At 54.9% G+C, this 23,410-nt stretch overlaps 8 protein-coding genes across 8 annotated transcripts; 2 read left to right on the top strand and 6 right to left on the bottom strand.

Moving 5' to 3' along the window:
* Positions 1 to 954: 954 nt before the first annotated feature.
* Positions 955 to 1,676, bottom strand: ACO1O0_004392 (uncharacterized protein; the record flags this gene model as incomplete). The annotated part of the gene is made up of 2 exons (XM_083193832.1): positions 955 to 1,180; positions 1,276 to 1,676. 2 exons carry the CDS (start codon positions 1,674 to 1,676, stop codon positions 955 to 957), a joined length of 627 nt encoding a protein of 208 aa, XP_083050780.1.
* A 1,944-nt stretch (positions 1,677 to 3,620) lies between these two features.
* Positions 3,621 to 4,447, bottom strand: ACO1O0_004391 (uncharacterized protein; the record flags this gene model as incomplete). Its single annotated transcript, XM_083193831.1, has 4 exons — positions 3,621 to 3,753; positions 3,862 to 4,010; positions 4,078 to 4,148; positions 4,222 to 4,447. The coding sequence occupies 4 exons, from the start codon at positions 4,445 to 4,447 to the stop codon at positions 3,621 to 3,623; spliced, it is 579 nt and encodes a 192-aa protein (XP_083050779.1).
* Positions 4,448 to 7,822: 3,375 nt separating this feature from the next.
* Positions 7,823 to 8,773, bottom strand: ACO1O0_004390 (SGNH/GDSL hydrolase family protein; the record flags this gene model as incomplete). The annotated part of the gene is made up of 1 exon (XM_083193830.1): positions 7,823 to 8,773. One exon carries the CDS (start codon positions 8,771 to 8,773, stop codon positions 7,823 to 7,825), a length of 951 nt encoding a protein of 316 aa, XP_083050778.1.
* A 2,789-nt stretch (positions 8,774 to 11,562) lies between these two features.
* Positions 11,563 to 12,999, bottom strand: ACO1O0_004389 (phosphotransferase family protein; the record flags this gene model as incomplete). The annotated part of the gene is made up of 1 exon (XM_083193829.1): positions 11,563 to 12,999. The coding sequence occupies one exon, from the start codon at positions 12,997 to 12,999 to the stop codon at positions 11,563 to 11,565; it is 1,437 nt and encodes a 478-aa protein (XP_083050777.1).
* Positions 13,000 to 14,471: 1,472 nt separating this feature from the next.
* On the bottom strand, positions 14,472 to 16,001 carry ACO1O0_004388 (amino acid/polyamine transporter I; the record flags this gene model as incomplete). The annotated part of the gene is made up of 1 exon (XM_083193828.1): positions 14,472 to 16,001. One exon carries the CDS (start codon positions 15,999 to 16,001, stop codon positions 14,472 to 14,474), a length of 1,530 nt encoding a protein of 509 aa, XP_083050776.1.
* A 767-nt stretch (positions 16,002 to 16,768) lies between these two features.
* ACO1O0_004387 (aldehyde dehydrogenase domain-containing protein) lies at positions 16,769 to 18,472 on the top strand (the record flags this gene model as incomplete). Its single annotated transcript, XM_083193827.1, has 4 exons — positions 16,769 to 17,259; positions 17,336 to 17,729; positions 17,804 to 18,070; positions 18,137 to 18,472. 4 exons carry the CDS (start codon positions 16,769 to 16,771, stop codon positions 18,470 to 18,472), a joined length of 1,488 nt encoding a protein of 495 aa, XP_083050775.1.
* A 445-nt stretch (positions 18,473 to 18,917) lies between these two features.
* Positions 18,918 to 21,005, top strand: ACO1O0_004386 (transcription factor domain-containing protein; the record flags this gene model as incomplete). Its single annotated transcript, XM_083193826.1, has 2 exons — positions 18,918 to 18,986; positions 19,050 to 21,005. 2 exons carry the CDS (start codon positions 18,918 to 18,920, stop codon positions 21,003 to 21,005), a joined length of 2,025 nt encoding a protein of 674 aa, XP_083050774.1.
* Positions 21,006 to 21,103: 98 nt separating this feature from the next.
* Positions 21,104 to 22,847, bottom strand: ACO1O0_004385 (FAD dependent oxidoreductase-domain-containing protein; the record flags this gene model as incomplete). The annotated part of the gene is made up of 2 exons (XM_083193825.1): positions 21,104 to 22,030; positions 22,113 to 22,847. The coding sequence occupies 2 exons, from the start codon at positions 22,845 to 22,847 to the stop codon at positions 21,104 to 21,106; spliced, it is 1,662 nt and encodes a 553-aa protein (XP_083050773.1).
* Positions 22,848 to 23,410: the final 563 nt, after the last annotated feature.

Below are 23,410 nucleotides of genomic sequence, written 5' to 3'. Positions count from 1 at the left end.
AAGTGTTGACAAGAAGACAGAGCGAAATCTACGCCTGGAAAAATGTGGTAAAGGGTCAGGAAATAAAAGAATCCTGCAAGAGGATAATACGGCATTAAGAGACGTTGTGAAACGCCCAACCATTGAAACGAGGCTTTGGAAACTCCCTCAACGAAGGGAGAGGACCCCTGTAGATCTGCATAGAGGCGGCGGACGGGTTGCTTTTTCGAGGCCTCGACATCGCCGCTAAGACAGCGAAGCCAATCGCTGTTGGGCAGAATTTAGATGGCTCTGCGTGAGTGAAAGCATGGTTGGATGGATGTCTTGGGGTCATGCAGGCGGGAGAGAAGTTGGGGCTGTGACCGTCGGCACAGTCGAGGCTGATTGCGCTTTCAACGCTTTCAACCAATTAGATGCCGGTGTCGAAATCCACGCGAGACGGAATATGGAAAATATCCTGATCAGAACTAGAGACACGACAGCTGAGACGCGTACAGATTATGGTCTGGTCATTTTATTGAGGGAGTGAATAATGACAGGCTGGCAGAGAGGGGCCATAATAACTTAACAGCATTACTAGTAAACATTAACAAGAGATTCTAACTAATTAGTACTTGTGGGCCCTCGAGTGACGGTAAACTATCAAAATAGTGTCATAGATGCTATCAAAAGGCAGAGGCGCAGTCAGCTGGTTCGCATCACGGTCCGCCTTCCAACAACCACACTACCTCCATCCACATTGTTTAACCCACCCAGACGCGATGGGAGCAGTAAGCGCAGATACTCTCATCAGGGGAATTTCATGGAAAGTATAAGTAAGATTCTTAAATGTATATAGACTAAAAAAGCACTCTAATAAAAATGTCCACCGCTGTACTATCCTGACCTCAAGGGGAAGAGTGCCCAGCGTGGTAACTGCTAAGCAACATTACCCCTGACCCCCCATCCGAGAAACAATTACCCCCCCTAGGCTCTTCACTGCCACTTGTCGTCAAAGTCGTACTGCATGGGGCCACCGGGAGTCCTGCTGGGGCCCCACCACTCGTCGCCCTTCTGCCAGCAGTCATCGTCCCAGGCACAGACGTAGTCGTGGCCCACGTCGTCCGAGTTGGGCGACCACATTTGGTAGTTGTCAGAGTCCTCTTCCCAGTCGTCGTCGTCCTGGGTATTCAGGCGCTTCCAGTCCTTGACGGTGTATTCACTGTTTCTTAGAGTTAGCCGCTGTCCACATAGCATGGATATCGTGTAGGTAAGTTGTGAAAGGGGGCCCGGGCCGGGGGGGGGGCAAAGACTCACGTGTGGCCAACGCGCTTCCAGATGCAGATGTACTTCTTCAGGTCACCACCGCCCTCATCAGGCTTGTTGGAGCACTCGTGGGACGTGCCGGTCGAGACCTCCTCGGAGACGGAGAACCCGCCCGAGATCCAGCCTGCGGCCGAGATGTCGGCGCCCCAGCTGATACCGTAGGACTTGGACTCGGACTGGCCGACGGTGCACTCGACGGAGCCCGACGTGTCGCCGCAGTTCGTCCTGTCCGAGATCTGCTTGTACAGGTACACCTGCTGAGGATCGCCGCCGTCGACAAGGAAGGTCTCACGAATATCGTATGGTGCGGGGAACACGTTTTGGGGCTGGGGGTTGGGGGCAGCATGGGCCAGTGCGCCCATGGCGAGGAGGTAGAGAGCCGAGTTGCGCATTTTGGATGATGACGAAGGCTGGCTGCAGTGGCTGGTGAGGTTCTGATGAACCGAGGGCTGATGGGAGCTGTTGAAGTGTTGGGGTATTGTGGTGGGAGTGATGGCTTGATTTCTTCGTTAGAGATGCAGAGACGAGTGGCTGTCTTATATAGATTTTTCTTCTTCCTAGACTGGTCTATTTTTGATGCATCATGAACCACAAAGCCTGCCTCAGGTCCTATGCCCATACGAGTATGATTCTCCATGATGGTATGACCCAAGGTGTGGCGATGAGTCGATGAGGCGATGACGATGCCCAGCTAGGGATGATCCTTCGAAAATGTGGCACAGCTCCTAATGGTTGACGATCGGCTCATTCGGGCATCGCTAGTTAATCTGGCGGCCAAGCATTTGATTCGTCGGCTCGTTTGGTCGTTTACCAGGCACTTACATGTCTATGCGCGTATCTACTATATCCAACTCCGCATTACGTAGTTACTATAGAAGTGTAGGGGGGTTAAAGCCACAGCTATGGGCGTCAGCTGACGTGATACGCCTACTAAGGGAAATGGCCATGCTTTGCCAATGAAACGCACATCACAGCAGATGGGATCGGCCCCTGCGGCGCAGCACAGGCATAATCGCCACGCTGGACTCCTTCGTCAGGCCACCAACTGGCATCGAGGCCAGGCATTGGACCCTTTCTTAACCGCGTGGGATCAGCCGCGTGAGATCGGCCTCTGCACGCTCCTAATGCTAATTATAACCCCTGGACGAACCCAGGCTGGAGACTTGGAGCCCTATAGGGATTAGGGAGCTTGTGGTTTCCTCATGCAGCGCTGCGTCACACCTTAAAGAGAGATGTCAGCACCTTCTATGCCGTCATCCACACCATCGTAAACTTGAATTGATCCCTAGATCGTCGGCAAGATCCTACGGAGGCCCATGTGGTCGCTGGGCACTAACATGCACGTGGGGAAGCCGGGCCGTCCACCTGCAGCGATGCTTCTTTTCTCTGCCGTCTGTCGGTCGCAGAGGTAAGGCTCGTACCAGGTCAATGGCTACGTCGATGACGGGCCAAAAAAACGGCGAAACGAACCCACCAGTTTTCCTTCTATGCACTTACTACATCGCAACTCAGCGACCTCGATAGCTCGTGAGCTTCATCCGGCAACTCAACGACGATGACTTGGCATAGGCCCCTACACCAGTGGCCAATCCCTGGCTGACCACCGACCTGGCGCCCCTCGACTTCAGGAGGCCTCTACAGAGTCCAGGCCAGCAAGGAGGGAGGCCGCCGAATGACGCCGGTGGTGAGTGCAAAGCACGTCGCGCTGTGCCTCAACCGGAAACCATCGGCTATCCTCACTAGGACTTTGGGCTTTAAACTTGAAACAAGCTGCTGACCCTAGGGGACCTGGTGGCGCAGCTGCGCGAATCCGACACCTCAATTCTTACCTACATACCTCACACATATATTATTGCATATACCATAGCTAGGAGTACCAAATTCCTATTTTTAGACAAAATGGTAAGCGAGATAATAATAGTACATCAAGTGAGGTCTGCGAGCCATTCAACCATGTATAAGAACTTGAGGGGGTCCTGTTTTCTTCCAACAAGTACAGTTGTATGCACATACACAATGGTTTTGACTTGGGCGCAGTCCCGGGCTGCCATAGAAAATCCACCCCTTTACATTTTTTGTTTTTTTTTTGAAAAAAAAAGCCCATGTGTTAGTCAAAGGAAAACATTGCTGGGATCCCCCTTTATACAATTCTACTACATGACACAGAGTTTTTTTTTATTGAAGTATGGCTTGGTATACGCTCAATATCATTTGGCGCCTAAGGTAAGGTACATAGTTAAGTATGCTCATAAACGCTGTTCCCCCTCCGGTCTATCCACTGCTTCCAAGAAAACCTTAAATTAAGCTGCGGCTGTAGAGAGCAAGGTGAATGGCAGTTACGAGAACATGGGGCGGTTGATATGGACACCCAAATCCCCGTTGCCCCAGGCAGTGTTGTACCCCTGAACCGTGTTGTCTGCGCGCCAGCAACGGTCCATGATCTGACCGGCACCGCGTGCGATGTGCTCGCTGTAGAGGTGGAATATGTCAGCCTCATAATCCGATGCTGCATGTGAAAAAAAAAGAAAAAAAAAGACATGGTTGTGGAATGGCCCATGTGGGTTGTTCATGACCTACCAGTAAGACGAAGTACCCGAATCCTTGCCGGTCATACCGACAATCTGGGCGTTGCCGATGGTGCACAGGTTCATACCACTAAAGGGTACGTAGCACCGCTCTCTTCCGCGAGCGGCGAGCCGGTTGATGCAGGCTACTGCGTCGCTGACCTGAATCGCCCAAGTGTTAGTGTCTTGCGGCACAATGCACAATATGCGGGTTGAGAGAAAGGCGTACCGAAGCCACATCTTCTTCATTTTGGAAGTTGCAGGTGGGGTTACGTTTGGAGAGGCTGCCCCCGCTAGGTTCTATTAAGTAGGGATATGTGTTAGACCAAAAATGTATTCGGATTTGCGCTCCCTGGGAGGTTCCTTGACGTACCAGCCCTAGCCACGGCCTCATGGTGCGCCGTGGCGGCCTTGATGGCGTTCTCAGGGGAGAGGTGGTCGCCCTCGGGATTCTTGATAATGTCGTCAATCCACTGCTCGAAGGAGAAGCCGTCGTCCCGGGGGACCATGTCGGGAGCAGGCTGGGAGGCGGCGGGTGCGGCAGCAGAGAGGGGGACGAGGGCGGCCAGGCCGAGAGTTGCAAGCATGAAGTTGACCATTTTGAAGATGTTGGGTTTTTGCGTGTTGGATGTTGTATTGTGTGTGTTGATTGGAAGAGTCTGAAAGGCTGGAAGGCTGGAAGGCTGGATGAGTGTGCTGTGGATGCTGTAGAGTTGGAGAGTGATGATGGAATAATGTCAATTTGGAAGCTGCTCCGCAGGCCCTCTATATAGTTTTACTATGAAGCAAAGTCGAAGATTAAGAGATTATACTTCGTACATAGCATCGATATCGAGGCACGGCCTCACGGCCGCTGAGGCTGGTAGGACCATCGTTTGCTAGCATTTCGGACTTGAATCACCAAGAACAGACATGAACTTCGCAAATATTCAAGATATTAGCCCTGTCACGATACTTGCTACTACTTAGGTATGTATGGAGTATGTATGGGGCAGGGCTGGCAGGGCTGTGCATGTTTGCTAGTGCTGCCCGAGGTGCAGTGCCTGTTGTGTCTCCTAGTGCCTGGGCAATCATGAATTCATGATTGATGTCCACATTGGTCTAACCTATATCATCCCAGCACTCCGTGCTAGTCGGCTACTCGGCCACGCTGACCGTAGGAATGTTCCGAGGGTGCGGTTCTAGAGCCCAAGACGTCCAAGGTATCACTAGGCCAATGGACACCAGTTCTCGCGTGCTTCAACTAGCCAGGGAGAGCACAACCACATGGGTGTTATTATTGGTGCGAGTAGTACGGGTATCCGTAGATCGGCCCCAGCCATTAAACATCAGGGTCTCTGGTGCTCACTCTGACCTCGGGGAGTCGGGGGAGACGCGGTGGGTAGAACGGTCGACGGAGACGACTTTGGTAAGCGCCAATTTAATGTGATACCCCATATGTGCACATAATTCGACCTCACCGCCAACGCCGTTTCCCGATTCTTTGCTCCATGACTGGAGTTTATTTTTCCTACATCGTATTCAACCATTACTGTTGTATATCTGAGGAACTGGACGATGCAGTAGGCCGCGATCAAATACGTACATGTCCTCCCAACATAATGTTCTGGTTCGAAACTCGTCCAGTTCTAAATAAAAGTGGAGACTGGTGCTCTATCCTAGGCTTCTCTGCCCTATACAGAGTTCATTTCCGTCGAGTTGGGACCAACACCGATTCGTGGCGCAATCTTGCGCCTCGTCGCTAGAACTCTGCTTCGCTCACTTGAGGCTTGGCGCCCTTACGCTTCTGGAACCTTTCTGCGAACATCTGGTACCTAAAACACCACGAGAGAGGGGCATATGCATAATAATAACCTTAGTAATACACACGACGGATATAGTACCTACTATTAATACTCAGTGAAGAGGTTTGTCAGGCTTAGGGGGGAGACATATATTTGGTATACTTTTGACCCAACGACCCCAAGTTTCTAACCCCACACATCGTCTTACTTATTTGCAATAGGCCAAGAAGACTTTTGTTTTCTTTTTTTCTTTATAAAAACAAATGATATAAAGTCACCTTGTATACCTATACGACCACCACCTCCTACTAGCTAAACGACCACCATTTTCTCTCCAAATTTCGGACTCATTACGACGTACCTCGAGTACACTAGCATCGATGGATACATTCTTCGCAGGCCCCATTGACTGTAGCTCTCAATCTCAGAGGCAGGTCTTGCAGTCAACACTCTGCTTATAATCAATAGTAGGTCAGGTATGGAGCTTGCCTCTTTAACAGCGAGCGCTGCCTCTGACTACAAGGCCTACCTTTACTGTGTGCACTGCAGCTTGCTGTCGCCAGCTGTTAGTGTGACAATACTTGAAGGGGCGGCCATTTAGTCGGAAGGGGTGGTTAGATATACAAGGTGCGTATCAAGTAAGTAGTTGCTGTATTCTTTTGAATGCCATGGTAGGCAGCACCTCATTCTTCTCCTACAATGTTACATAGTCTATACAGAATTGGTAATACGGAGATTCCTATTTCAACTTTGGCTGAGAATTTGAAACATGTACGAATACGCACGGTACCATTACACCGCATAGTGCATACCTACCTATCTTCATGTGGGAGCCGCATTGTCTCAGACTATATCCCCAGCCGCCCGTCTCCACACCGTTTAAACAAACGACAATCCATTCCCCGACAACGTCTACCAGAACGAATATGAAGTTGACTGATTCAATGGGTGGAGAAGGAGAGACATCAGCTTAAGCAGCACGAGCTCGAATTCGTCAAGCCTTATCGTCTAAACATAAGCCAGTGCTACTAAAAGTTATGTTTTGATGCTTCTGACGCTTCTGATACCTCTAGGGTATCCTAGCTGCAGAGGCTATCCTCGCTGCGCTCGTCCTTCTGCCACAATGGCATCAAACTTCATATTTGGGCATCACGAAGGCATCATCTTTCCTATTTACGGGGACCTATACGAATACTCTCTAGTTTCTCTAGCCAATGGCTGATTAGAGCGCCCTGAATAGATCGATCGCCAATCAGATCGGAAAATGTTGCTCTCATTCATTTAGCCAAAGCTGGAAGCTATGCCTCAGCGCTTTTTAAGTTGGCTCAATATACATGTAGCTTTTGGGAAGCAGCTTTGCCTAATAACACCAAGTTCCACAAAGATGGAATACCCCTTAATCTAATAAAAATCCCGTCTTTCATTATTTCGTCTGGCCCTTACACCCCTCATCTTTTCGGGCAGGTGCACAAGATAGCCTGGGGTGGCCCAGCAAGACGGGCAAAAACCAAAACCACAACCCCTGCTTTTTCTTGAGACTGAAGATATATATATATATAGATGGACTTCTCTCACCAAGCCCCCATTCGCCATCGACCAACAGCTATCGCAACTCCACGTCCATGGCAGAATGGGGATGACCTCTAGGGTAACGGTTCAGATTTGCCGACGCCAAGGAGGGCGTGCAGGGGGCAGGAGAGCAGTGCGACGGGAATAAGTTAATCAGTGCATGGAAGAAGAACGACGACTTTCGGTAAAGCCGTGAGGGAAGGAGCTGCAATGCAACGTGGTTTGTCAATTTATCAATTCCGCCCCCAACGACTACATGCAACTCTGCGGGCATTTCTGACACGCAGCACTTGGCAAGCAGGCACCTCGTCTCGGTTCCAAGGGTCCCACGCAAGGCGAGAGCCACCAGAATCACAATCTTTCTCCTCTTCACTGGCCGTGACATTGAGAATACAAGGTCATCTTGGAGGTAATGCGTGAGCCTTCATTCAATTCTATGCTATGCTGCTGCTTGGGTATCTACTATGTACTATGGATATGTATATGTAGCTTCTAAAGATGTTTGGATTGGGTTGAGATCCCCCCCCCCATATCCATTCCCGTTATCGTGATTTCCCCGTCGCGGGGATTCTTGGGGCTCATTGTAGCCCTCTCCTCAATCCAAGGATATCATCGTACCCTTTAGATGAGCATTTGCGCAACCAATACCAGACCCAGCGATACACCACCCCATGCATATCCCGACGCTGAATCCCGTGAAAAACGAAGCCCCGGGGGAGCCAGCTTGGGGCTTGCAGCCGACGTGTCGTCTTCCGACTTGTCTTTCGACTTGTCTTCCGACTTGTCTTCCGACTTGTCTTCCGACTCGTCTTCCGACGTATCTGCCAGCCCCATGCCTTCCAGCTCCTTGGAGTCCACCTCCTCGGGAGGCTCAATCCACCCGAGCTTCTGCGCGGCCACGATGCCGTCGAACCAGGCCTCTGCCATCTTCGCGTAGCCCTCGTCGTTGGGGTGCTTCCTGTCGGCCAGGTCGGCCTTGGCGATGGCGATGGACACGGACAGGACGTGCTGCCCGTCGTCCTGCTTCTTCTCGATGAGGTCCTCGAGCTTCTCGTTGAACGAGTCGGTGTTGGCCTGCATGCGCGCGTCGTTGGCCCAGATGACGGGGGCGACGAGGACGGTGGCCTTGGGCGAGCCCTCGAGGAGGCGGTCGATGATGGACTCCATCAGCTGGTCGGCCAATTTGAGGTCCACCTCCTTGTCCATGTTGTTGGTGCCGCCGTGCAGGAGAACAATGTTGGGCTTGGTGTCGATGGACAGCTCGAGGTTCTCGAGGATGTCGCTCAGGTACTCGCCGCTGTGGCCCTCGTGGTCGTTGTCCTCCATGCTTCCATCCTTGAGGCTGCCGACCATGTCCACGGTGAAGTTGCTGGCCTTCTCATAGGACAGCAGCTTCTCGCGGAGATCTTCACGGTAGCCGTTGACGTCGGAGGAGAGGCTCCCCCTGGTGATGGAGTCGCCGAGAGGCATGATTCGGAGAGGAGGGAGGGCCTCGGCGGCGGCGAGAGGCGCCACCACGGAGGTGAGTGCCAGCACCCAGGGGGCGGCAAACCGAAGTTGGAGGGAACCCATGAGGCTGGGAGTACCGTAGTATTATAGTATTATAGAACAACAAAGGCCAATATATAAAGACGAGTAATAAGCCCGCAGACGAAAGAGGCTAAGAGCTCAAGAGCTTGGTGCTTACTCTGTACAACAACCTCTCACCTGCCGCGGCTTGGCCGTCAGCCTATATATACTGGACTCATCTGCCGGCAGTGAGGCGATATCAAGCATGAGTACTCCGTACGGAGTACGGATAAGAATAGTTCGGAGGTTGCCTTGTTTGGAGCCAAGCTTCTCCCACAGCAAAAGGCCCTGCCCGTGACCACGCCGGGATTGTTAATATCAGGGAGGCACCGACGGCAGTGGGCACCGCCGGTAGCATTCCTGCTGCGCATTGAGGAGCAGAGGAAGTCTTGGCTGTTGGTTCTTGGATTTGGGGGCCGGAAGTGTTGGTGCATGTAAGAGCGATATGGCGCATGTGGTTGGTTGCTGGGCATGCTGGGCCACTGCGCCGTGCCTGGGGGCATCCAGGACGGCGAACGGCCAGCAAAGCAGCAACCGACAAATCTGGCTTCCAGAAAAACGGATGCGAACGATTCCAGAGGCCGAGACGTCGCGCACTCCGTATCCTACTCAGTATTGTTCGTGCTCGACTCGTAGTCCAGGCAGCCTCGGCCGCCAAGAAGAGTCTGCCCCTGCCATGGTCTGTCTCGATTTCTACACGAATGCCCAGGATGCTGCAGAGCGAAACGCGGTGCTCCGTACACTGCGTTATTCGTAGCGTTGGGACATGTCGGCATTGATGCGCCAAGAGCCGGCCCCTGTATTCCCAGACCGTCAGTCTGACGCCCGCAATGTGAGGTGTGTTGTACTAATATTATCTTACTGTTGGCCAACAGCACGCTCTTGGTGTCGAGGTTCCATCAATACATGATCCATCCCCCACGAGTCCACGACACTCACCACATCCCAATGTCTGCCGGGTGAAGCCATGGGGCGACGGCTATGCCCAGAGTTGACTTGTTAACTATCGATCTGGAGGCTGACTAGAGTGCGCGCCTCCCGCTATTATTTGGAAGGGCCTCAATTTTAGGAGCCGACGGCCACAGACAAGTTAAAAGCCCGAGGAGGCAATCCTAGGACTAGCCTCTTTTGCCCGAAGACCCTTTTGCCAGGACCGTTGCAAGGACCGTTGCAAGGGCCGTTGCATGGGTTGTTGCATGGGTGATGGACCATGGCAGCTGGGCGCAGGGCTGCAGAACGACCCTACAACCCCTACGAGTACAACCCTACAAAACTACCACCCTGGGCTATTAGTACAGCTCACGTCAGACGAGAAGGCAGCAGCGCATCACTCCCACATTTCCACGGCCGTCCTCGTCTTCCTCTTTTCTTTTCTTTTCCACTTTGCACTTGCTTTCGGCCCTGGGCCCACCGTTGGACTTGGCATTATTATGGAGAGTAACTGGGGGGAGCAAACGGCGATAAGCCGGCCTGGCTTGCGGGCGTTTGACTTTTTGCTCTTCTCGTCCTCGTACGAATACTTGTATGTATTTCCGCTTGTTTTCAGTTTATCCTTTCCATCGGGTTATTTTCTCAGTTTCTATCGGGACCATCTGATCCGGGTAGTGTGAGAAGACGGCGCTGCCTGGTATGACCTCTGGACACTGCGCTTGCAAGTTGCAACCTGTCTGACAGCTCCGACTATTGTCGGTTGATCCCCATAAATAGTGGATATCGGGTGAACACACGTATCCGATCAAATGCGGGCCTTCGGCCCTCGACTGAAAGGTATCGGCTCCGATAAAGAATCAAGGCGGTCACACATCCTTGAGTCCGCGGCATTGAAGCCGGAGGCCGCCGTCGCCGATACTGGCGCCACACCGCCAAGCGCCCGGCTGACACTGAACATGGAACTGCGCCATGATGCGCCTCAGCGTCGGATTCGGGGCCATGATCCCGGGGAAAACACTCGACACTCGCCGCCTTCAGCCCCCTCTACGCCACATCCAAAAAAAATCCCCGTAGGCTGCCCATGGTGCGAAATACCGTGCAGGGGCAGCAGACCACATCCCCAGACCATTCGAGAACACAACCCAGCCTTTTCGCCAACATCAAATCTTTGCATGCCGAGGTGCTGAGGTCTTCACTGCCCGGAGTACCTCTCTCATGGCGTACCTCTGCCGTTCGGCCTGCTTTTAGAATAGCCCGACGGCACCAGTCTTGAAGAAGTGCAGTCCATAATGACCAGATGACCATGCGCACCGCTGGAATCCCCGCCCCAAAGACCATCAGCTTCGGGGAATACCCACGTACCCCATGCACCCCTGTTTCCAGTCTCATGACGCGCCTACCTGGCAACAGGACTTGATGAGGTGTTCCATGATCTTACGTCGGTGCAGCGCGATACCATCACTGCAGAAATACGCATAATTCTAGATGCCATGCGCTCCTGGGAGAACCCTTGGGGTCGGCGAATTTGTAGCATTGCCGGAGGTTCCATGCGCACTATCAATCTTTTGGCCGGAAGAGTATGGTTAATACTATGCCTACTGGATGGATACCGAGCACGGGCGGCAAAGGCTGCTCAGTGCTGCATGAGTGTCTAATTTGTCTCTATGGTGTTGTCGTGGCCATTAGGCCTATTGCCTAATAAGTTGTGATGGACTGGTCCCTTGTCACATAGTAGAATAACGTACGACGTAAGGGTGGCTCTAATTCAGTCTATATAACACTGCAGAAGGAACAAGGAAAAGGTCCAGCCTGAGGGCTCTGCTTCGACTATATGCCTATCCCATCCACGAGGTTAGGTTATATCAACGTTCGCCTGGCTCAAGCTCCTCCAGCATCTCATAGATCTTTTTTAGCTGATACCTGGACCGTTCCCAGTTTTCAGCGAGCTCCCCCACCCCCTCAATGAACCGCGACTTGAGAGCGTGATCTCTTGCCTTGGGGCGCCAGTCCTTGAACCCCAGGTTTTCCAACTGGTAATCGAATTGTTCTCGGAGCAGCTTGGCTTCCCACCGGTCACGCTCGGCTACCTGGGGTGCACAATACTCGTCCGAATCGACATTGTAGGTCTTGGGTACAGGGGGCTCAACTCCTGGGTTGAGAGGCTCATGTTTGTTAATGACTAGCGGGTAGTCCATACCGTACCAGTCCGGCACGGTGCATGTTTGCTCCCAGTCGATGATTCCTGTGATTTCAAAAGTTTCAGGGTCGACCAGAATATTAGCCTCCCTAAGATCGCAGTGATGAAGGCAGAACCGAGGATTGTCGTGGGGATCCTGGTGGGGAAAGACGCTGGGCAATAATCGTTCATATTCGGCACATGACGCAACCATGTCTTCGTAATCGTCCATAAAGTCGTCCTCATCGACACCAATCTCATCCATGAGATCCGACCAATCTTCGGAGATGTGGTCGGGTGTCATCTCACCCCTCTTCTCTATGAGAATCCGAGCAGTTCTAATGAACTCCTGCTCAACGCGGATAAGGGATCCGAGCCAGGCACGACAGCTCCCATAGGGACCACGGTAAACTTCGAGATAGCGCCGTCGTCCTGCAAAGAAAGCGCCGTCGATCGACGGCCCAACAATGAAGCCATGATTTGAGGCCTCTTCGAGGCTGGCCACTTGCCGCGGAATGGGCAATGAAGAAGACGGAGAGACATCAACGCTGGTCTGTGGATCTTTGCTAGGGGGCACTCCCTCCTCCCTATATGTTGAGAAATATAGCGACCCAATCCGAGAGAACTTTTGACTCGTGTCCCAGAGCTGTGCAAGATAGGAAGCAATGGTTTGAATGATCTGGACTTTTTTCTCCCATGGGATCTCGCGCCACACGTCGCGGAGCTCGACCCCAGGGATCTTCTCAACCAATGCCCACTCGTAGCCCAACTTGTTGTCAGTAGTGGAGCTCCAGACGATCGGTCTCGGCACGGGAATGGTGGTCCTCTGACGGAGAAACTCGAGTGTTGCCATTTCGCTTTCCAGCTTCAGACAGGGGTCCACTGGCACTGCGACGCGGAACAGGTACGGCCTCGGGTGAGAAGGGTGTGTGACCTCGTATATCTTGTGGTGCGCCCCGTCGGCCAGAAACCGAACTGAAACATCATCACTCTTGCCGACCAAGGCACTAGATACGATGTCCTTGATCACAGCGACATCAGGCTCAGACGGCCATATCGGGGTCGAGTTGATGCCATCGCTCCATTTGATCCTGTCCTTTGGAAGATACTTTACCCAGGTCATATTTGCGCCCTGGTGCGTCTGGGACCGAGTAGAGGCTGTGGTGAGATTTTGGCTGAAGTAGCAAAGCCTTGGGTGCTGCGCAGATCGAGTTTGAATTGAACCGCCCATCAAGCGCTTGGTGCCGTACTGCGTATTCATCTTCCGGGGTATTTGTAGCTACTGGGGCGTTCAAAAGAAAATCTCTACTCAGCTTCTCAAGAGCATTCCGGATGAGAAGTTTAAAACTCTCGAGGGTGGAGAGAGAGTATACTATTGCTCAAGAACATTATGAGGTTAGATACCGCCTTGATCACCAGGGAGTAAATTTGCCCTCTCATATATACTAAAAAACCTCCTATTGATTTTCATTTCTTTTTGCCTTTCTTCCTTCCTTAATCTAAGCTAATAAGTGTTAATAAAGTTCAATGATGATGAAAATGAGATGCCGTCTGATTCACCGAGCAAACGTTCAGCCAGTCGGTGGTGAAAGAGTAAATCGCAATTAAAATGAGATAAGAAAAATCAGGGTAGCTCTTGTATAACTGCGAGATTTCATGCGATTAGGGGGCTACTTCGCAGGATATAAGAGATGCCCTGAGCAGGAGTTACGAGATTCGAGCGGAGGAAATTGGCTGTGATGGACATTAGAGCTGGGTTTATGAGGAAAATGAAAAGGTGCAACGAGGCAGGACAACGGCAATATCACTATTATATAATAGTTAGGGGATGTAGGACGACTATATTAATCTCTCAAAAGCCTAAGGTCCTAGCAAAGGGGATTCCTCCTATAAGTCCCGTCATGCATAACCTCTCTACCTCGTAGGTATATCGCTGCACTCCTCTGTCGGGTCAGCTTGCTTTGGTGCTGTTGCCATTCAATTTCCTCATCTTAACTAGAAAACATGACGTACTCTGGCTTCTTTATGTCATTAAATTTCAAGTGCAGTGTTTTACAGGAGGGTAGCCTTCCCAAAGTAACTGAGCGGCGAGCAGCCTCGCTCTTAACTGTTCATGAGAAGCTGTGGGTGTGAGACGCTGTGAGAGTGTGTGGTGATTAGTAACTGATTAAGCATAGATTCCAGCACTGAATAAACGGTATTGTCGATACTCCCCACAATAAGGCCTGGCTTTCGCCGTGTTCTATTTAAAATCACAGAACACTTTTCATGTACAGTAAAACGAGATCAACGTCCCCAAAGGCGGCACACCATCATGACACCGATATGTATACTCGCGTGCATATTATGTTTTCATTTGTAGATGTATTTATATGATATTAATGCTTATATTCCTGTACATATCTACATAGGGAGGTATCTAGTGGTTGCGCATCATCACTGGAATCAATGTTGACCTTAGGTATACTATATTCGAGAGGCGATGGAAACAAATATCATAAACTCAATGGTTTGATTGATCTGGTACAATACGAAACAATTCATCATCCTACACCCGCAACAAAACAATTCTTATTACAGCCTAGAGCCAACCCATCACTCCAGAATCTCCTTGACCTCGTAATTCTTCTTGCCGTACAAGAACCACAAGGACATGATGAGCACCAGCGTCCCCACTAGGACAGGCGAGGCATAGTTCATCTGGTCTGTGACGACAGGCAGGTAGTAGGGGAAGCAGTAGAAGATGAGTGCCACCAGAGACCAGGCGAGCATGACAATGTTGGCGATCAGGCCCAGCTTGGGGTACCAGAACGGGCCGTGCTTGAAGTTGGAGCGGCCCTGGGACAGGACCAGCACGACGGGGATGCTATAGCTAATGTACTGCAGCAGGAGACCAGTAGAGATGAGCGAGTTGAAGGCAAGGTCGGACCCGAGGTACAGGCAGCCGAAGATGGCGGTGCCCGAGGCGGAGAAGATGAGCGACCAGGTGGGCGTCTGCAGGGGCGCGGGCGAGATCTTGCTCAGGTGTTGGTGCAGGGGGAAGCCGGCCTCGCGGCTGATGGTCCAGGCAAGGCGGGACTGCCACGTCTGGATGGACCAGACGGCGCTGGCGGTGGTGATGAGGACGGGGACCCAGAGGCCGACGGCGGCGGCCTTGCTCTGGGTGATGCGGTAGAACAGACCCAGGGCCGAGTTGTCCTCCATCCCGTCAATGTAGGGGACGTTGACGAGGGTGGAGATGACGACGAGCAGGCCGGTGCTGAAGCCGACGACGATGGTCCAGATGAGGGCCTTGGGGATGTCGGTGGCGGGACGGGGCATCTCCTCGGCCAGATGGGTGGCGACGTCGAGGCAGGAGAAGCTCCAGTTGGCGCCGTTCATGCCAATGATGAAGGCGATGCCCTTGGACCAGCCGGAGATGTTGGTAGAGGTGGTGAAGTAGTCCTTGGCGGACATGTGGTCGTTGTCGGACATGGCGAAGAGGGTGATGAAGATGGTGACAATGGTGAGGCAGCTGAAGAGCAGCATGACCTTGGAGATCTTGGGCAGGGCCTTTTCGAAGCTGGCGCCGAAGACGGTCAGGATGTTGAGCAGCTGGAAGCCGACGAAGCCCATCCATCGCTTGTAGACGAAGTTGGGGTTGAGGAAGGAGATGATGGCGCAGACGCCCGTCGGGACGGACAGGCAGGAGGAGGAGCCGGTGGCGACAGCGGCCAGCCAACTGACGAGGGCGGTGATGTAGGAGAGGAAGCGGCGATACTTGGGGGGCGCGAGGCGGTTGACCCAGATGTACTGGCCTCCAGGGTGAGGCATGGCAGAGGCCAGCTCGGCCAGAGTGGTCGCGGTGGCGAGACCGACGAGCGTCATGACCAGGAAGCCCCAGAAGAAAAGGGGAGTCCCCCCCATGGGTAGGGTGCTCCCGAGGACGAGCAGGAGGCCGATGGGGGTGTTGGTGGTGCCATAGCCGATACCCAGGGCTGATAGAGTGGTGAAGGGCTTGATGCGCTGGACCGTCGCGTCACCCTGGGAGACGGAGCCATGCTCGGCTGTCTTCTCGCTCTCAGCCATGACGGGGACTTTGCTGGCGGTGCCGGCAGACGAGTTGTGGTCTGATGTATGGTCCATTGTTGCTCACAATGATGTCGGGATGTCGGGATGGGTACACGGTGGTTCAGCGGGTCAAGACCAGCCTGTCGTCAGGAACCATCGCAAGCTTGGACCTTGGTTTGAGCTCCGCCTCCCTTTTAAGAGTTAAGACGCTCCACGCCAGTACGAGTAGACCCATCATGACGGCTGGGGGGCCCCCCTTCTCTGTGGGGTAGTTGTCTATCTCGCGTGGTATCCTGGAACCGGGAGATAAGCCGTGGCTAATGCTGAATTGCTGATACTACTAGAGCCGGTAGGGGTCGTGTTTGGGGTCTTGGGGGCTCTGGAGCTTGTGCCTTTTGGGTATGGCGGTCCGAGGGCGACGCCCCATGGAGAATCGGGAAACTGGGTGCGAGCTTCTGATTGCTGGGAGTACCAGAGACATTATGGAGTATTGTTAGTCTGCGAGGCTGAGTCAGGGAGGTTCGGTCTGGACTGAACACTACCGAGACACTGATCTTGGCCCAGCCGCGCCGGTCGCGATGATGCCAGTCGATACCAGCCCATACCAGTCAATGCTAGCCGTATTACGTACGAGTACGAATGCGTAGCAGCGCAATCAAGGGCGATGACGGAGGCGGCTCGCTGCCGTGTGAAGTGAGGGGAAGGTGGGCATGGCTGAATCATGTAACTGCGTTTATTATCTTGTCCCGTCTGGAGGGGTTCACCATCTCATCGCTAATCCCACCTGACGTCAAGCTGCCGTCTTCATCTCTACACTCTTCACAGCGTTTCATCCGACGGCAATGGCTTCCACTGTCGAAATTTCGCTGCCCAACGGGCTGAAATACGCCCAGCCCACCGGCCTCTTTATTGACAACGAGTTTGTCTCGGCCAACGGCGACGAGTTCACCGTCTACAACCCCACCACCGATGAGGAGATCACCACGCTCAAGGGCGCCTCTGAGGGCGATGTCGACGCCGCCGTCGCCGCAGCTCGCCGCGCCTTTGAGGGAGAATGGTCTGACCTGAGTGCAGCTGAGCGAGGCACTTTTCTGTACAAGATTGCCGACCTGCTGGAGAGAGACAGCGAGCTACTGGCCAGCATCGATGCCTTCGACAACGGTAAGCCGTACAGTGTCGCACTAGGTGATGATCTAGGCGAGAGCGTCAATGTCTTCCGGTACTATGCCGGTGCTGCCGACAAGATTACTGGCCGCACCATCGAGACGTCCCCTGCCAAGCTGGCCTACGTGCTCCAAGAGCCGCTAGGCGTGTGCGGCCAGATCATTCCATGGTATGTCTCTGCGTCCACGAGCAGGACTAGTGTGTTCCCAGACTCGGCAAGATGAGACACTGACAGCATGGCCAAGGAACTACCCGATCATGATGCTCGCATGGAAGGTCGCCCCGGCCCTCGCCTGCGGCAACACTATTGTCCTCAAGCCCGCAGAGCAGACCCCTCTGTCTGCGCTCTACTTTGGCAACCTCCTCGTGGAGGCTGGCCTCCCCAAGGGCGTCGTCAACGTCATCCCCGGCATTGGCAGGGTCTCTGGGCAGGCCCTCGCCAGCCACATGGGCGTCGACAAGATTGCCTTCACTGGCAGTACCGCCACGGGCCGAACCGTCATGAAGGCTGCCTCGGCCAACCTCAAGAACATCACTCTGGAATGTGGCGGCAAGAGCCCTAGCATTGTCTTCGAGGATGCCGACCTCGACCAGGCGGCCAAGTGGTGCCACGTTGGCATCATGGGCAACATGGGTCAGGTAAGTTGCTTAACTGAGACTCTGGGCCTAGCCTGAAGTTTGAACAGGGATACTAAGACATCCCGTGGCTCTAGGTCTGCACTTCCACATCGCGGATCTACGTCCAAGACACCATCTACGACAAGTTCCTGGAAAAGTTTGTCGAGGTCACCAAGGCCAACGCCCAGGTCGGCGACCCCTTCAAGGAGGACACCTACCTGGGGCCCCAGGTGTCGAAGCCGCAGTACGAAAAGATCCTGTCCTACATCGAGCAGGGCAAGAAGAGCGGCGCCCGCCTCCTGCACGGCGGTGCCAAGGTCGGAGACAAGGGCTATTTCCTCGAGCCGACTGTTTTTGCTGATGTGCGTATTATTCTGCGAGACCCATCCTGGTGAGCCAGCCAGAGCCTAACACTCATGGACTTTTAGACAACCGAGGACATGACCATTGTCAAGGAGGAGATCTTCGGCCCCGTGGTGGCCATTGGCAAGTTCAGCACCGAGGAAGAGGTCATCGCCAAGGCCAACGACACGTCGTACGGTCTGGCGGCGGCGCTGTTCACCGAGAAGGTCAGGAAGGCGCACAAGGTAGCCAGGAAGCTTCAGGCCGGCATGGTCTGGATCAACTCATCGGGTGACTCGCACTATGGGATCCCGTTCGGAGGGTACAAGTCGTCGGGTATCGGGCGCGAGCTGGGCCAGTACGCCATCGACGCCTACACGCAGTCCAAGGCGGTGCATGTGAACCTGGGTTCGGATTTGTAATAGGCTGCTGAGGACAAAATTAAATGAAGATATGACGTTGGTATGTTGTACTTGATCGCTTGTGTAATGTGCTTAAAGCTGGTGCGAATAGGTACCACTAAGAGAACTGGATGCCCAGGATTTAAGCTTCCGATCATCGGCCACTAAATACATTCTAATGGCTCACTGTTCGTGTTCAGCACCTCATTGACCCCCTGAAGACTGCGGGGTGCGGGGTCCAGGGCCACAACTTAGGCTTATCTGCGGAGAATGGCTATCGTGACGCTATTCCTCAACTGGACCAGTGGACGCGCCCCCTGGACGCCCCCTGGACGAGCGACTCCAAACCACTAGAACAGCAAGCCACATGATTAGGTTCAGGGCTCCTCACGGCGATTTAATACCGGGAACCCCCAGAGGCCCCCTCTACTCCGCATGCATCGATCCTCCACAGCCCACATGCACGATGCAGAGTTCAACCAGACCAACTCACTCCAAGTCTCGCAATGGCTGTCTCAGGTGCAAGGCTAAGAAGGTGAGTCAGCCCCCTGGGACCTCGGCTGGAGGGCGAGACGGCCGCTGACGGAGGGAATACCAGACCAAATGCGACGAGAGGAAGCCTGCCTGCGCGCGATGCGAGGACAGAGGCTTTCAGTGTCCTGGCTACGCATTGGAGGTGAGATGGTCGCACAAGCACCAGGTTCGTGCTGAGAGGAGCGGCTTCCGAGAGGCGACGGCGAGTCCGTCGCGACCAAGATCCAGGAACATGATGCGCTCGTACAGGATGGGCGAGATGGGGGCCTCTATCACCAGCGTTGCCACGCCCCAGTTCAACACAGCCGTCGAGGACGTCCCGCGGATGGACTCCTGGATCGCCTCCCCTTCCCCGTGGGATTTCATCATGCCCCAGGAGATGATGTTTCTTGACGAGTCCGCCAACAGCGCCTTCATACCCCACGAGCAGCCGAGTCCCTTCACGCTGCTGGTAGGCGATGCCGACCCTGCGGGAACGGCCTGGACCGTCGATACGACCAACAACAGCTCATCTCCCTCAGCCAGCGCCGAAGAGATTGCAGGGAGCCATGCCCGTTCCAACGATAGCGTCACGCTGGTACAAGGCCCGGGCGAGCCTCAGCAGACCAATGCCATGGATCTAGCCCCCTTTCCAAACACCCCCCGGGAGATATTCAACCTGCCCACCGCCCTGTCTGAATACTTCTTCCGCGAAGTCATCACCCTCTATTGTCTCTGGGACAGCAAGACCAACGTCATGCGCAACATTGTCGAGACCATGTGGCAATCATCCGGAGCCCTGCACCACACCATCCAGAGCATGGCCGCGGCCTGTCTATCAGAAGACTTCCCACACCTCCAGTCCGTCGCCCGCAGCGAGCACGGCCAGGCACTCGAGCTCATCCACAAACACAACGACAGCTCACCATCGCCTACGTACAAGAACGCCATGCTCCTCGCGTCGACCCTGCTCGGCCACACCTCCAGCTGGCTCACCCCGCAGAACCTGGCCACAGACATCTTCCGCGCAAGCTGCAGCATGCTCAACGACATCTCGGCAGAGGCGGCAGGCGACGCGAGCCTGTCCTTCTTCAGCGACACCATGGACTACTGGGCCATGCTGCTCGTCTACCTGACAGACAGCAACCAGCTGGGCGACTACCGGCGGAGCTCGTCCGTCGGCCTAACCGGCCCAGCAAAGTCCACGGAACCTCATCCGTACTCGGGGATCTCCCATGAGATGGTCCGGATACTGACCGACACGGGGATCCTCATCTTCCAGTACCGCAAGCACATGTCCGCCGTCAAGTTCATGACAGAGAACGACCTCGACGTCTTCCGCAACGCCCTGAGGGAGGCACGGCGCCTGGAGCGCGTCCTTCTCGCCCACCAGACCCCCGAGCTATCGCAGTTCAAGGACCCGGGCGACCCCAAGACGCCCCTCAAGCACCTCGAGCTCATCGACGAGGCGTACCGGTGCACGGGCCTGCTGCAGCTGTACCGCGTGTTCCCGGACCTCCTGAACGAGCGGTACACGCCCTGGGACAGGGACCAGCTGCTGCGCCCGCTGCCGTCGGTCAGGCCGCCCAACACGCACGAGCGGCAGACGTGGCTGACCAAGCTGGCCATGCACATCCTCGGCATCCTCAGGGAGATACCCTTTGAGTCGCGCACCCGCAGCGCGCAGCCGTTTGTCATGGTCGCCGTGTCGAGCGAGCTGAGGCGCGACCCCCAGCACCTACAACAGCAGCAGCAGCAGCAGCAGCAGCAGCAGCAGCAGCAGCCACCCCCGAGCGGCGGCCCCGGTGCCCAAGACGCCATTGGCGTGCTGGCCATCGACAAGACGTCCATCGAGGTCGCGCGGGCGAGGAAGTTTGTCGGGTCCCGGCTGGCGGCGTACACGCACATCCTACCGCTGCGCAAGAGCAGGGTCATCTTCGAGCTCATCAACCATGTCTGGTCGGCCATGGACGCCGGGCAGCAGGACGTGTACTGGCTGGACGTTGCCTACGAGAAGAAGCTGGGCACCATGATGGGATGATTCATGTATCATGTTCACATGTCTTTCCACCCGACCATATATACTCTGTAAATAAACATGTACCGCTATGTAGACCATACAACCCGCCACAGCAGCCATCACAGCCTGGTCGTCTTCGCGCCATTGGGCAGCGCAATCCTGGCAAACTTGAGCACCGTCTTGTCGGCCGTGAGCTCCGTACGCAGCCTCTCCTCGGTCATGACAAACGCCCCCGGGAACCAGTCGCTCACGTCCTCGCCCAGCATCATGTACACCAGCGCCTTGCCCGTCAGCCAGCACTTGTCCATGCCGTACCCGTTGAAGCCCGCCGCGATCCACTGCCCGTCGTCGCGCGCGTCTCCTCCCCCCGTCAGGGAAGCAGGGACTTGGCCCACGACGGGCAGCCCGTCGGCCGTGTGGCCCTGGATGCCGGACCAGATGGCCTCGATCTCGGACGTCTTCTCTTCGCCCCAGCCCTCGAGGAACATGCGCGGCAGCACCGTCTCGAGCGCCCGCCGCGTCACGTCGGCGACGACAGTGTCGTCCGCCGTCAGGATGTCCGCCATGTGCGCCGTCTCGTTGCCGATCCAGATGCGCCCCGTCTGGGCGTTCTGCTGCAGGTAGTACAGTCCCGTGTCGTACAGCCCCGTGTCGGCGTCCAGGGTGGACCTGTGCGCCAGGCTCCACGACCGCGAGGCGCCCATGTTGCTGAGCTCCGGCCCCGGCTTCTGCACCGTCATGGTGCCCCGGAAGGGGTAGATGCGGCCGGCGAGCTTGGGCAGGAGGTGCGACGCGTGGCCGTTGGTGCAGTGGATGACCTTCTTGGCGCGGATGGTGCCCCTGGGCGTGGTGATGGTGTAGGGGTAAAGGGGGTCTTCTTCTGAGGGGGAGAACTGGACCCGTGTCACGGGCGTGTTTGCCTCGATGGAGAGGCGATCTGGGTACTGCTTGAGGAGGCGCTCGTAGATGCCCGTCAGCAGGCGGTAGGGCCATATGGCGCCGGCCTCGTGCTCGACGGCCCCTGAGACGTCTTTGATGTTCCACCTCTGGTCGACATGTCAGTGCTGTAGTTCTCCCCTCCCCCCCCTCCCCCCTTGTGCCAGAAGAAGCACCCATATGCGAGCTCACCTCTGCTACGTGCTCCTTCTCCACGATGCGGTGATAGCTGCTGTACTCGGGCACGGCCCTCTGGAAGTCCAGGACAGACTGCCTCGCGGCGGCCCAGGTCTCGTCGTCGGCCACGGACATGACCTTGAGGACGTCGCGGATCTGGCACTCCTCCTGCAGGGCCGGGTCCATGCCGCGCACCATCTTCATGACGTGCTCGATGTTGAGGATGCTGAAGCGCGTGATCTGCTTGGCGGCCTCGACGCCGTGCTGCCTCGCCAGCGGGCCGAAGGTGTGGCCCGACGCCGTCACGAGGTGGCCCCCGTTGCGGCCCGTCGCGCCGCTGACGAGGGTGCGGGCCTCAAGCAGGGTAACATGCGCGCCTTGGACGACGTCTCCCCGGTGCTCCAGGAGGGTCTTGGTGACGCTGCAGCCGGTGATGCCGGAGCCGATGACGGCAAAGTCGGTGCGCTGGGGCAGCGAGGCCGACTGGTGCGAGGCCACGGGGTGGGCGGGAACCTGCCAAGCCGAGACGGTTGGGTTGGGGCGAGGCAGTCCTGGGTCCTCGGAGATGGCCTTGGAGATGTTTGTGACGAAGCGCGACATGGCGCCGTCTTTTGGGGGGAGGGGTGTACGGGTCAGCAAGCACTTGGAACTTGGGCTCATTTGGTCTGTGGACATACTCAGGTAGGGGGATAGTTCTTCATTGTGGTTGTGCTTGGTCTCCTGGGCGCTGGCGGCAGTCTTGGAGTCCATGTTGAATGTTGGCGTTGGCTCACCTCAAATGGTATTGAATATTGATGCTATGTCCCTGGCGCCGTACAATGGTCAATAGTCAACAGTCTGGTCGATGCCGCGGGTGAGCCCTGTCTTTTTGATAGGGTGGGCATGTGGCCACTGATAGCGGCGTGTATACTATTTAGTCAATGGACGATAGACAGTGTTCTGGGCAATGCACCATGCCATGGAACCCATGTTGGGGTAACATGGGCTGGGCATGGCGCGTGTCCAGGTCACCAAGGTCACTAATATTGACAAGGTGGGGATGGATTCGCCTCCTCCAACTTCGCTCTCGATTTCCTCTTTGGGAAAGTCTCTGCGGGAGCAAAGCTACCACCAGTACTCGAGCTGTCACAAAGCACGATCCAGCCTGTAAGATTTACAGTATATGGTTCTTATTAGCATGGAAATATTGGCGTATACCATTATCATCAGTACTAGAGGCCACAGCCCCATTAGAGATCCAGTGCCCAAGTATGTATGGAGTAGCTTATACGAATCACATAACTAGTAGTTCTACAATCTGCCAATAGTTCCCT

This window comes from Amphichorda felina (genome assembly GCF_050947745.1).
Source record: "Amphichorda felina strain 45539 chromosome Unknown scaffold_4, whole genome shotgun sequence".
Taxonomy (NCBI): Eukaryota; Fungi; Ascomycota; class Sordariomycetes; order Hypocreales; family Bionectriaceae; genus Amphichorda; species Amphichorda felina.
Note: the sequence above shows the minus strand (reverse complement) of the source record. Positions and strands in the feature narration are given on the sequence as shown.